Source organism: Odontesthes bonariensis, chromosome 6, assembly GCF_027942865.1.
Source record: "Odontesthes bonariensis isolate fOdoBon6 chromosome 6, fOdoBon6.hap1, whole genome shotgun sequence".
In the NCBI taxonomy this organism is placed as follows: domain Eukaryota; kingdom Metazoa; phylum Chordata; class Actinopteri; order Atheriniformes; family Atherinopsidae; genus Odontesthes; species Odontesthes bonariensis.
Genome location: NC_134511.1, coordinates 9,191,762 through 9,204,642, shown reverse-complemented (window position 1 = coordinate 9,204,642; position 12,881 = coordinate 9,191,762). Strand labels below are relative to the sequence as shown.

The 12,881-nt window shown below is 40.2% G+C and overlaps 2 protein-coding genes across 2 annotated transcripts; both read right to left on the bottom strand.

Annotated features, from left to right (window-relative positions):
- Positions 1-6,033: 6,033 nt before the first annotated feature.
- Positions 6,034-7,285, bottom strand: LOC142382803 (C-C motif chemokine 20-like). The gene is made up of 4 exons (XM_075468923.1): positions 7,150-7,285; positions 6,859-6,973; positions 6,630-6,743; positions 6,034-6,528 (listed from the first exon to the last, which is right to left on the bottom strand). The coding sequence occupies exons 1-3, from the start codon at positions 7,208-7,210 to the stop codon at positions 6,635-6,637; spliced, it is 285 nt and encodes a 94-aa protein (XP_075325038.1). The 5' UTR covers positions 7,211-7,285; the 3' UTR covers positions 6,034-6,528; positions 6,630-6,634.
- Positions 7,286-9,649: 2,364 nt separating this feature from the next.
- LOC142382802 (C-C motif chemokine 21-like) lies at positions 9,650-10,445 on the bottom strand. The gene is made up of 4 exons (XM_075468922.1): positions 10,310-10,445; positions 10,019-10,133; positions 9,790-9,903; positions 9,650-9,688 (listed from the first exon to the last, which is right to left on the bottom strand). The coding sequence occupies exons 1-3, from the start codon at positions 10,368-10,370 to the stop codon at positions 9,795-9,797; spliced, it is 285 nt and encodes a 94-aa protein (XP_075325037.1). The 5' UTR covers positions 10,371-10,445; the 3' UTR covers positions 9,650-9,688; positions 9,790-9,794.
- Positions 10,446-12,881: the final 2,436 nt, after the last annotated feature.

The window sequence follows — 12,881 nt, the reverse complement described above, 5'->3', positions numbered from 1 at the left end:
GATGCTCTGAGCATATGTGGTCTTGGCCCTCTTGATGTCTGCAGTCAGCTGCCCGCAGTTAGCTGTCTTCTGGCCGCTCTGAGGGCTGAATGCAGCATCCCTGGCTTTCATCGAACTGACCTTTTTTTGATTCAGGTGGCTGATCTCTGTCTTGGTGGCGGTGACATCATCGACACACTTAGAGATGAAGCTGAGGACAGACAATTATTCTTCCAGATCCGCCTCACCTCACACTGGAAGCATTCTGGGGCCACGCCGTGATGGTAGCTGGTGATCATCATGATGGAAACGTGGTCAGAGAGGCTGAGCTGAGGCTGGGGGACGCCTCTGTTCTCACCGCATCCGTCAGTGAACATGTGACCCTGAGCGTTCTTACTGCATGTTGGTATATTTACATGCTGGTGTAACCTGGGCAGAGTGTCTGTCAGTTTGACGTGATTAAAGTTTCCTGCAGTGCTTCTCGGCTGTTCACCAGCTTGCAGTTTGTACACCAACTTTTGTGTATGCGCATACAGAGTCCTCCCCTGCGAGGTTTTCCCATCAGATGGCTCCGAGCTGTGGGCCGTTGATGTGAAAGGATGAGTCCGGCATGTTGTTCTTTCACCAGGTTTCTGTCAGACAAAGCACTGCACAGTTCCTCACCTCACGGTAGACTTGTCGAGGGCGTGGACCCTTTACAAATACACACCTGCTTGTTCACACCGTTCTTTTTCATTCTTGAGATGATACATGAGCAGACTCCGTGCTGTGTTCACATTACTTTCTGCTTTTTTTTTTTTTTTCTTAAATCTACCCCGCAGGCCTGTTCACCTTCATGGTTGCAAACTCGTTTGACCATACGTGAATAAAATCAAAACCCAGAACAAGAAGGGACACTTGCATTATGAGACGGCTCGACTGTACTTTCCCGTCTAATTTTCGTTGGAAAATGAAACAAGTTTCTGGCCACACAGGGATTCTGAGGAAACCAACACCACCACATTTGCACACTTTGCCTGTAAAGAACATTTTTCTCTTCCTCTCTTATTGTATTGAGGAAGTCAGCATCATTCTGAATGTGTTGCATTTATATGTTGACATTTTTCTGACTAATACAAATTTAGTTTGTGCTCTCAGAACTATTTCTATTTGCTCCCAACTGCATTACCAGGAGCACACATTATGTTCAGTTTAACAGAATAACTTTCGTTTTCTTGTAAGTCACAGCCTGAATATTTGCCCTCTGTTCTCTTTATTTACTATCTGGGACTTTCCCCATCAAAGCAATTACTGTAAAGAAAAAGTTGACTGACCTGTTATTGCCTCAGGATAATCTTGGCAGGAGTCCAGAGTCTTTCTGAAGGGACTGGGTTCAGAGTGTTACGGGAAACATTTTTGTATCTGCAGAGTATCTGGCAGGAAAGAACACGTTTGCCCCGTACTGAGCTGTGACCACACTAACCACAGTGTAAACATGCAGTTTTGGCCCATTGGATATTTCAAGGTGATGCAGATGAATTCAAGCATTTTATTTGAAAGAAACACAGACAATAATTCTGAGCCAAATTAAAACACTGTGAGTTTTATTAATCACCGTTTTTTCACTTGTGTTTACCTTCATTTAAATCATCATCCAAGCTGTGATGACATCTGGTCCATTTTTCCAAATATTTCTAATATAATTAACATTACATAAGTACATTGTTGATAATAAGCTCAAACTGAGCGTGCTGATGTGGTGAGAGAACTGAGGCTGCAGCTTATGAGATCTGAACAGTCCTAACAATTTCAGGGGAACTGCAGAGTTGAAAGAGAGTTTCTTCTGTTTTTTTTTTTTTACCACAATGACCTCTTTCACATTGTATTTGGCCATTTGACCTGTTGTTGGTGTAAAAGTGTTGATGGGAAAAGTCTTCTCAAGGTATTTTGATTTGATTAGCACTCTGGGAATCACTTCTTTTGTTTACAGTATTGTTATGAGGCTTCAATACTCTGATTTATATGTGGTTTGTTCAGATGCAGCTTTGCAAACCTAAGCTGTGCTGCCATGTTCTTTATAGAGAGAAGAGGCTTTCTCCTGCAACCCTTCCAAACAAGCCGTACTTGTTCAGTCTTTTTCTAATTGTGCTGTCATGAACTTTAACATTTAACATGCTAACTGAGGCCTGCAGGATCTCAGATGAAGCTTTCGGGGGTTTTTTTTGCAGTTTCTCTGAGCAGTGCACGGTCTGACTGTGGCGTAATGTTGTTGGGACGTCCGCTCCTGGGAAGATTGACAACTGTCTTGAACGTTTTTCACTTGTGAAAAGTCTTTCTCTCCGTAGAATGATGGACTCCAAATAGTTTGGAAATGGTTTTATCACCCTTCCCAGATTGATGGGCAGCATTAATTGCTTCTCTAATATCAGTACTGATGTCTTTCATTTTATTTGCCATTTTGTAAATGCACACCTGAATGCTCCAGATCAGCAAACAGCCAAAACTTCGGCTTTTATAGAGATGCTCACGCTTACTGATGATCAAGTGCATTTGATGTGCAGCGTCTGGCTCTTAATTGACATGGAAGCAGTAGTTTTTAAACACGACTTCGGCTGACATGTGTGATACAACACTTACAATTAAACTTTCAATTCAAATGACTTAAGGTTGTCAATGAATTGCTAAATATTTAGCGATGAGATTCGAATAAGACGGCCAACCACTGTTAATGAAACTGAAAGAAATTCATTCTTTTTTGCTCCAAAAGCACACCTGCAAAAGATCCATCCAAGGAAGTTGAAACAAATGGGGGGGGGGTTCCTATATTTGGGTGGTCTTGAGTAACCGGACCAGCATGCATGGCTGGAAACTCCACAGAGTGCTGTTAATCTTCATCAGCCAGCTGTGGATGTAGAGTTCAGGACTGTCTTATCCTCAGGACGTCAAACAGAGTCAAAAGAAGCTTCCTGTTTACCAGCACTGACATTGCCTCTGAATTTCCCAGAAATCTCAGGAATAATTTACAGAAACTAGTTTGTAACCTTGAAGCAAAATTCTCAAACTTAAGCTTTTGTGTGATACAAAGAAGAATACGTTTTTGATGAGAAAATATAAACCAAAAATAGATATTTTTTTAAAATCCCCTAATTCCAACTATACACCTTTCATAATTTCAGATCCATGAAAGATCTTCTTCTTTTCTTAAACAACAAAACCAGGACGGAGGCTGCAGACTAAATCTAGTTTAGATCAGAAACACTGGTAAGATTGTATGCCTTTAAGAGCTTCACTGCATTTACTCACATACACATCCACGCCAAAGTTTATCTTACAGTCAACAGATACAATCAGTAGAAGCTTTTTCCAAAAACAGAACCAGAGATTGTCGACACAGACTGCGTGAGATTCAATGGCTTCAGTTCTTGTAGCCTCTTTCCTGGACTCCAAAGACCCAACAATACAGATTACTACAGAGATGTAAGATAAGGTTGACTTTTTCCCACAGTATATTGAGCTAAAATTGCATACACTGAAGGTAGAATTGAAGTGAAGATGCTCATGAATAATGTCATCACTGATTCTCTGATGTCTCCTTTTCAGAGGTCAGAAGGTGGGTTGTTATCTCGAATCACACATTATTGTAAGACAGATAAGAATCTCAACTTCTGAAATACCCAAAACTTCCGCGCTGTGCTGCACATCTGAGCGTGCAGAAGTTCAAACAACCAATGGTACATTGACAGAGAGTATATTTTGAAATGGAAAGAAAAGCAAACCGTTAAATTAAAGCCTCTTGTTGCTGGCATTGCATCGACCTGTAGCTGCTCTGTGGCTCATGACAGACAACTACCATTCTATTTCCTGAAGGTTTCTAAAATTCAACAAAAACTAATCTGTTGACTTAGTCCAATAAAAATCACTTTCATTGTCTTTGCTGACCATCTACGTTGTATTTAGAAAAGATTAATACATTTGAAATTCGATAGCAGCAACACAGTAGAAAATGAATTAAGTTTGTAAGATTTAGTGTAACAGCATTCTGCAACATTCTACAGCTACAGATTGAATGGTGAGAGGTGAGGGTGTCAGGGCTGGGTATAAAAGGAGCAGCCACCAAAGGGTTTGTCTCTCCGAGCGAGGATGTGTCGTGGCTCACAACTCTGTGCTCAAATCAAGCGGAAAATCATCAATAAACTCCCAAAAATATTGCAGAATTCCAATGGGCTTTGGTCTTTCAGTTTAGCATATTGTGAAAGACACCCAGGAAGTCTGGGGAATTCTCAGTGTGTAAACACCGAGGACAGAAAGCACCTTAGAGCCCTGGGGCAGCACTGCATGAGAAAACGTCACGTCATCATTTTCAATATATCCTCACGGCCCGAGGAGTACATTAGAAAACCATTTTCTCTCAACACAGTCCTGCATCAACACCTGAGACTATGTTACAAAAGAATGATGTTGGGGATTCATGTGATGTTCATGGGGTTTTAGTTTTATGGGCTTTTCTAGTTTATTCTTTGCCTTTTAGTCACCTGATTTTTCCATGTTTAGTTCGTTCCAGTTATCTGGATTTAATTAAAATCATTGTTTTGCTTCAATACTCTGATTTAAACTCTGATTTATTTTGAGAGCCTTGATTTAGTTCTGGTTAAATTCTGTTTGAGTTTTAGTATTTTGAGAGAGCTTTATTCTTCTTCTGTGTATTCTGTTTTATTTTTTGTATTAGATTCTGTCGCGTTCTTGTTTTTGTCAAAAGAATTTGGGTTCTCTGTTTAGTATCTAGCTTTTGTTTTGAGGCCTCGGTTTAGTTTTAGTCACTCTGTTCTTGTTATTACCCCTAGGTGTCCTCATTTGTCTCATTTCACATCTGTCTCCTGTTTAGAGTGAATCTGTTGTCCCTCTGCTCAGTATGTCTCTCAGTCATTTCCCAGTTTGTCTTTGTCCCTAACCCCATGGCTTTTTCTGTCCTGCTGCTTTGTTGTGCTTGTTTTTAGTTCAGTTTTGGGTTTCCAGTTGAAGTGTGCACTTAGTTTGATGAATGAAGACTTTTTGGTTCAACATTAAGTTTGCCTCTGGTCGGTTCATCTCAGATGGACAGAAAGACGGCGGACATGCGTTCTGTGGTCAGATGAGCCCATGTTTGAGGTGCTAACTTTCAAAAAGAAGCTTTACCTTTTTTTCTTTTTTCTTTTTTTGCTCAACATGCCAAAGATGAAAGAGACCTTCCCGGCTGTTATCAGAGAAAGGTGTAACAGCCAGCTCTGTGACGGTATGGGAGCGGATCTGTACTCTGTATCTGTATTCAATTGAAAATGCACCGAGCATCATGAAGGTCGGTCAGTTTAGTTTTCCTTTGTACTTGTGTCTGTAAGATAATGAGTCAAATAATTGAACAAATGACAGATTTAAGGTTTTGCTTTAATGGAAAAGACTTTTTCATTGGAGGACTTTCAATGGAGTTTCTAAAAACTGGGGATGCAGAGATATGCCAACAATCCCTTTCTGATGATATTCAGCGTGTTGACTGCAAATGTTCTTTAGGAGAAAAGCATCATATCAACATTTATCTGGTGTGTCCTAGTTGTGCTGTATTTATTATTTTACCCTGAAACTGACAAGATTTATCTACATTTAATTTTGCTGGGTTAGAATAAAGCTTGATGTTGACAAGGTTTAACAGTCTAGAAAGACTTGTGAACCTTTTATTTTTCATCACCAAATAATCAAATTATCTTTTTTGATTAAACGTTGTAAAGAAGCCCTTTTGTTAAACATTAGTATGACAGAATTATTGTTTTCTTAAAAACTGGAAAAAGTATTTGTTTTAAATCCATATTTTTCATGTCTCCCTGGTATCAAAGGGAAAATAACTGACAAAAAAAACCAAAAAGGCTTTCCTTTGTCAAATTATTTGCACCATCGTCTCTAAAGGCTTCATGTGAATGAACATCTCCTCTATTTATTAATATAAGTGAAACTTACATACAGAAACATTCTAATATAATGAATATCAGGAAAATAAAACCCATGTTTTATTGTTGTGTTTCAATGTGAAAAGGAAGACAGTAACCAAGATTTACAAATTGACATTCAATTTATTGAACTCTCAGTGTTAGTTCTGGAACAATCTCATTACACTTTGTCAGTACAATAACAGCACCATCAATGTATCTTTTCACAAGCAGCATGCATGACTATGATGAACAGAACAGTGTTTTATTCCTAATGTCTGTTTCGGCCTCACAATTTGGGCCAATCGAGGGAAATCTTGTTATCTCTACACAACATATCACGCAAAAGAATAATACAAAAGGTAGAAAAAGGAACCAAAGTTATTCCACAAATGAGAAGAAGCATACAGAACAGAAACTTCAGCCACACTGAAGTCATCTGCTGGACAGAGCAAACAGATCATAGATGAGATGAAGCCATGATTCCTCACAGGTTCCATCCTCTCAAACATTTACAGTACGACATGACCACTCAGGGACTCTGAACAGAAATGGAAACGTCTCTGTCTTCGGCTCTGAGTTCAGTCTTCAGACACTTTTTCTCTCCATTTCTCTGCAGCTGTTAAAAAAAACAGAGCATTGAGTGATTATCCTGCGCACAGTGGATGCATTTTAGGTGAATTCAGCACGCCGTCGCACGTTCACATGCACTGCTTTTACCTTGTTTACTGATTAGCTTGTTTTTTCTTGTCCAAGATGTTGATGATGTTTTGCACCCATGGGTTGCCTTGTGGGTGGACGACACACAGGCTTTTGCCCAACTTATTCACGAACCTGAGAAAGCAGATTGAGAATCAGGATTAACCTTTGGGCAACAGAAAAGGAGCATAGGACACAGAAACATTTCCTCCAATGAATGTGTGATTCTTCAATCTCGGTTGGCGCTTACACAGTAGCACTGATGTCGCAGCCCTTCCCTGCATCCTGAACGGTGTAGCTCACAATGTTTTTGGATTGCAAACGTCTTTGGCTCACTTTCAGACAGCAGTCCAGTGGAACCTCAGCTGCAGGGTGACAAAGAAACAAGTACATCAGAGAGATTGATCTGTGAAAGCTAAAGGAATGCACAGCTTTCATCTGCAAATATCTATAGTTTTTAACCTAAAAGATCCCATATAACCTGCTCATCTCTGAGAGCATTCTTAGCTATAAGCTGACTGTATGAATATATTCGCCTTACCTGCTGCAAACATAAAGCAGATGATACCCAGCAAGAGCAGAGCTGCAACTCGAGAGGCCATGTTTCTGTTTCTTGGTGGGTCTGGTCTCAGCTTGGCTGCTTCAGTGAGTCTCTGCAGGAGGGCGAAGGTGTTGCTGTGATCAGGAGAGTGAGCTGCAGGTGCTTTTATACAGGTGCTTCGAAAGTGAAAGTCTGATCTGCTATCATTGACTGGAAGAGGCAGAAATTTGGCATCAGACTCACACGTGCCCAGACCGGCAGAATCACTCCTCTGTTCTGTTCTCTGCCAAAAATCTGCCTAAATGTTTGTTATATTTTTTTCAACTTTTGTGGAGTCAGGATTGTAAAGTATGGTGTGCTTTTCTGCTCTACGATGCATTACAGTAGCTGCCACTTTTTTCGTCCAAAATTCTGCATTTTTGTAATTTGCCATTTCGCAGTCTGATGATTTTTTTTCTCTTGGGAATAAAAAAGAAAAACAGCTGAACCATTTACTGACAAGTTAACATCAACATGTAAAGAAACTGATGTATACTGCAACTGGAAAACTCATGGATCTGATTTAAATCTACATCTATAAAGGTTCAAATGTTGACAGTTGTATCTGAAGCCGAAGAAATAAATGATCTCAACTGTAACTTTTAAGTGTCAGCATTGAAAGAGCTGCAGGTGTAAGAGGTAAAATCAGCCAAAGTGTTGCTGCTCACACTGTGAACGAGCACTTAAAGCGAAATTATAATACATTGAATACTTATGAGAGGCAAATACTTGAAAAACCTTTCTTACAGCAGTAACTACATCTAAACATTTGCAGTAAGACAGTTCTGTCCATCAGCTTGGGGGAAGTTTAGCCCACTCTTTTGGTCACTTTCTTTAGTTATACTGCCCACTTCATCTTCTTCCAGGGTCAGGACTTTGACTCCACCATTCCTGAACATTGAATTCATTCTTTGGGTTGTAGTCTTGCTGCAGAACTCAGTTTCTCTTGAGATCCAGTTCACATACGAGGCAAGTTTATTTGTAGAGCACAATTCATACACAAGGCAATTCACAGTGCTTCACAGCTCCATAAAATCACAAAAGGCAAATGAAAATAACATTAATTATTTAAATTCAGAGTGAAGAGTGCAGATAAAATACTTTCAGGTGTCACATGCACAGCTTAACAGAACTGTTTTCAGCCTGGATTTAAACATTGTCAGAGTTGAGGCCTGTCTCACATCTGCTGGAAGGTTGTTCCAGATGTTAGGAGCATAAAGCTGAAACGCAGCCTCACCTTGTTTAGTCCACACAGATGGATATTCTGATATTTTCCATGAGAATTCATTGCTCAGTGCTCCTTAGAGTTCATTGCTCTGTTAGTTCTAACAGATTTTGTGGCCGAAATGTGAAAAATAGCCCTCAATGAGGATGAATCCGCCTCCGATGAGATTGTTTTCCACACCTGAATGCCCTGTTTTCCTTTCTCAAAACCCAATGCTTCTCATTTCTTCTTTTCCATCAGTAAAACTTTATTTTTATTTTTCGCACTCTCGTTTGTTCAAGCAGTGGTAAGCAAACTTTTTGAGAGCAGCAGCTTTCTATGCTTGTAGTTTTTGTCCGATCATCCGTACGATCACAAATTTCTTTGTGATCTCACTGCCCGTTGCTCTCCATGCTTTCAGAGCAGTCTTTCCAAAAACCACCAGCTGTGGCCAACTCTTTAACACAGGCATCTGTGTTGGCCCACGATTCCACATTTGGTTCGTCCCTGGTAGAAACGAGTCGTTTATTTGAATATCTTGAGAGACTTGAAAACTGAGTGCTGCCCACCAGCGTTCAGCTTTTATAGGAGTCAGTAATTATTCAGCCGGCGATAACTGACTCAGTCATTTCCTTCATTCATGCACCATCATCAGTCATCATTGTTGTATCAGCTCCTGGATTACAGTTAACATTCAGATGCAGAGAACAGCTGCTTTTATTACACACTTCTTACTCAATTTGTAGTTTGGTGCTAAAATGTATTTTGTTCCCCATCACAGTGGTGTTGGTTTTGTCTTGCTTTATTTGCTTTATTTGCTTGAACTTTATTCAATGACACTGAATGAATGCATTTTAAGGCTTTCCTTTGTTAAATTATTTGTAACATTGTATCTAAAGGTTTCATGTGAATGAACATCTCCTCTTTTTATTAATATAAGTGAAACTTGCATACAGAAACATTCTAATATAATGAATATCAGGAAAATAAACCCATGTTTTATTGTTGTGTTTCAATGTGAAAAGGAAGACAGTAACAAAGATTTAAAAATTCACATTCAATTTATTTAACTCTCAGTGTTACACAAAACATATCACACAAAAGAATAATACAAAAGGGAGCAAATGAGCAAACAGATCATAAATAAGATGAAGCCATGATTCCTCACAGGTTCCATCCTCTCAAACATTTACAGTACGACATGACCACTCAGGGACTCTGAACAGAAATGGAAACGTCTCTGTCTTCGGCTCTGAGTTCAGTCTTCAGACACTTTTTCTCTCCATTTCTCTGCAGCTGTTAAAAAAAACAGAGCATTGAGTGATTATCCTGCGCACAGTGGATGCATTTTAGGTGAATTCAGCACGCCGTCGCACGTTCACATGCACTGCTTTTACCTTGTTTACTGATTAGCTTGTTTTTTCTTGTCCAAGATGTTGATGATGTTTTGCACCCATGGGTTGCCTTGTGGGTGGACGACACACAGGCTTTTGCCCAACTTATTCACGAACCTGAGAAAGCAGATTGAGAGTCAGGATTAACCTTTGGGCAACAGAAAAGGAGCATAGGACAGGGAAACATTTCCTCCAATGAATGTGTGATTCTTCAATCTCGGTTGGCGCTTACACAGTAGCACTGATGTCGCAGCCCTTCCCTGCATCCTGAACGCTGTAGCTCACAATGTTTTTGGATTGCAAACGTCTTTGGCTCACTTTCAGACAGCAGTCCAGTGGAACCTCAGCTGCAGGGTGACAAAGAAACAAGTACATCAGAGAGATTGATCTGTGAAAGCTAAAGGAATGCACAGCTTTCATCTGAAAATATCTATAGTTTTTAACCTAAAAGATCCCATATAACCTGCTCATATCTGAGAGCATTCTTAGCTATAAGCTGACTGTATGAATATATTCGCCTTACCTGCTGCAAACATAAAGCAGATGATACCCAGCAAGAGCAGAGCTGCAACTCGAGAGGCCATGTTTCTGTTTCTTGGTGGGTCTGGTCTCAGCTTGGCTGCTTCAGTGAGTCTCTGCAGGAGGGCGAAGGTGTTGCTGTGATCAGGAGAGTGAGCTGCAGGTGCTTTTATACAGGTGCTTCGAAAGTGAAAGTCTGATCTGCTATCATTGACTGGAAGAGGCAGAAATTTGGCATCAGACTCACACGTGCCCAGACCGGCAGAATCACTCCTCTGCTCTGTTCTCTGCCAAAAATGTTTTGTTTTTTTAAAGAAACTTTTGTGGAGACAGACAGGATTGTAAAGGATGGTGTATCTTTCTGCTCTTCGACGCATTACAGTAGCTGCTCACACTGTGAATATGCACTTAAAGTGAAATGATTATATATGGAATATTTATGAGAGGTAAATGTCAGTATTGAAAGGGATATTCTGACATTTTCCTTTAGAATTCACTGTTTTGTTAGTTCTACCAAATGTTTGTGGTCAAAATGTGGAAAAATAGGCCTCAATGAGGATAAAACCAACTCAGATGAGATTGTTTCCATACCTGAATGTGCTGTTTTCCCTTTCTCCAGAAGCAATGCTTCTCATTTCGACTCATCGGTAAATAAAATAAGTTCAGAGATGGCTTTGTAACCATTTCCAGCCTGATGAGCATCAACAACTCTCCTTCTGATACATTTTTGAAGGCCCCCTCTAATACCTGAATGTCATACCATTGGCTCAAAACCTGATAACAGTACAACTGTTTAATTTGTCTTAATCAATAGATGAAATGGAAAACTACAAAAGAGCTCCCTATCTGCAAAAAAAAAAAACTTTTTCAGGGCACATTTCAACAAATTTTAGGTTCACAAACTAACAAGCCCCACAGACAATGTGTAAAGTGTGATGACCACATACTATTGTTTTGATTTGAGGCCTGTGTCAGCACATCTACAGGGTCACAAATCTGAAATTTCAAAATGGAAAAATACGAGGAAGTGAAGCGTTTTTGACATATCTAACCTTCATCTGCATCTTTCTTATCTCACAGAACTCTTCCCACATTTAATCAATTAAAGTCAAAGTGGGGAAAGTGTGGTCTGGGGAATTTTTCTTTGAATGCATACGGGCACCACTTCAGTTTGTGTGAAGTCTTTATGCATGTGGGTGCATGCACACGTGGGAGGCTGGGAACTGTTGAGCAACTGAATAGAATCTTACGGCAAGAAGGAGAAGGTTTGCCAAGAGTAATGCAACAGTTGTAAATGCTTTGAGGGACCGGATGTAAGAAGGAAACGAAAGTTCAGTTTTCCATCTGTGGTACAGTTATGATGTGCATCTATGTTATATAAAATTTAATGCACTAAATTTCCATTTGTCATGAGAAAAGGGGGCGGCTGGACCTCAGGTAGTCAGTGGTTAGACTCCCAGCTTCCCTGAACTACATGTTAAGGTGTCCCCAGGCAAGGCGCTGAGCCTCTGCTGTGTGTGAATGTATACAGTAGAGAAACAAGCACTGTATAGCCTGTAACATTGTGTGGACTAGGACGTGCTATATGAGTGTGTGTGTGAATTAGTGAATGTGGCTTGTAGTGTAAAAATGCTTTGAGCGATCAACTAGACTGGAAAAGCGCTGTGTGAGAAACAGTCCGTTTACCAAAAGGGACATTTACACTTGTTTCCTGACCACAAGTCCCCTGTTCATTTGACTCTCATTGATCTGAGAATGCCCTGTATTCATTGCATGTGTGAGTTTTATTGTTTAAGATTAGAAAGTGATCGATGTGTTACATTTTCTTCAGTTGAATTTGAATCAGGTAAATGCAAATCATTAAGCTCAATCAACACTTTTCACACTCATGTATATATCTTCTGATCAGTACATTATATGGGAGAAAACTCGATACCAAATGAAAGAACAAAGTCTCAGGCACATATTTTGTATTAATTCCATTTTCACATCTTATTTCAGCACAGAGTTATAGGCATTGAAATAGTGAGAGGGAACATGTGACCTTTTGCCCCATCAGCAGCTAAGCTGGCTGGAACATGTTTTATCTTGATAGTGTAGTGGTAAGGTTGCCACCTTTCGTGTAGGTAACCTGGGTTCAAATCCCCTGCATGAAAAGTACCACCTCCAGTAAGGGTCCTAAGGCAAGACGTCCTTACCCTACCTGCCTACCTGTAAGTCGCTTTGGATAAAAGCGTCTGCCAAATACATAAACATCTAACGTTGTTCCCTCCTTCACTGGTGTATCAGCGAGAATGGCATCTTTTCTTGTTGCTTTTTTTGTTTGGGTTGGCGAGCTAGTTTTCTTGGACCAGCTTTTGGGTTTGACCAAATGTCATCTGGAGTTCTTTGGTGAGTGATGCTGGCATTAGTAGACAATGGTGAGGTGGTTCTAATGGGCGGAACCGGAGTAGTGCTGCGGTCTGGAAAGACTGGGCTGGTGCTGGGACCTGTAACGACTTTATTGAGGCTGGGCTCTTGAAACGGGTGGATCAGCTGGATCTTGAATGGGGCAATCTGAGACATAAGGTGGTGCA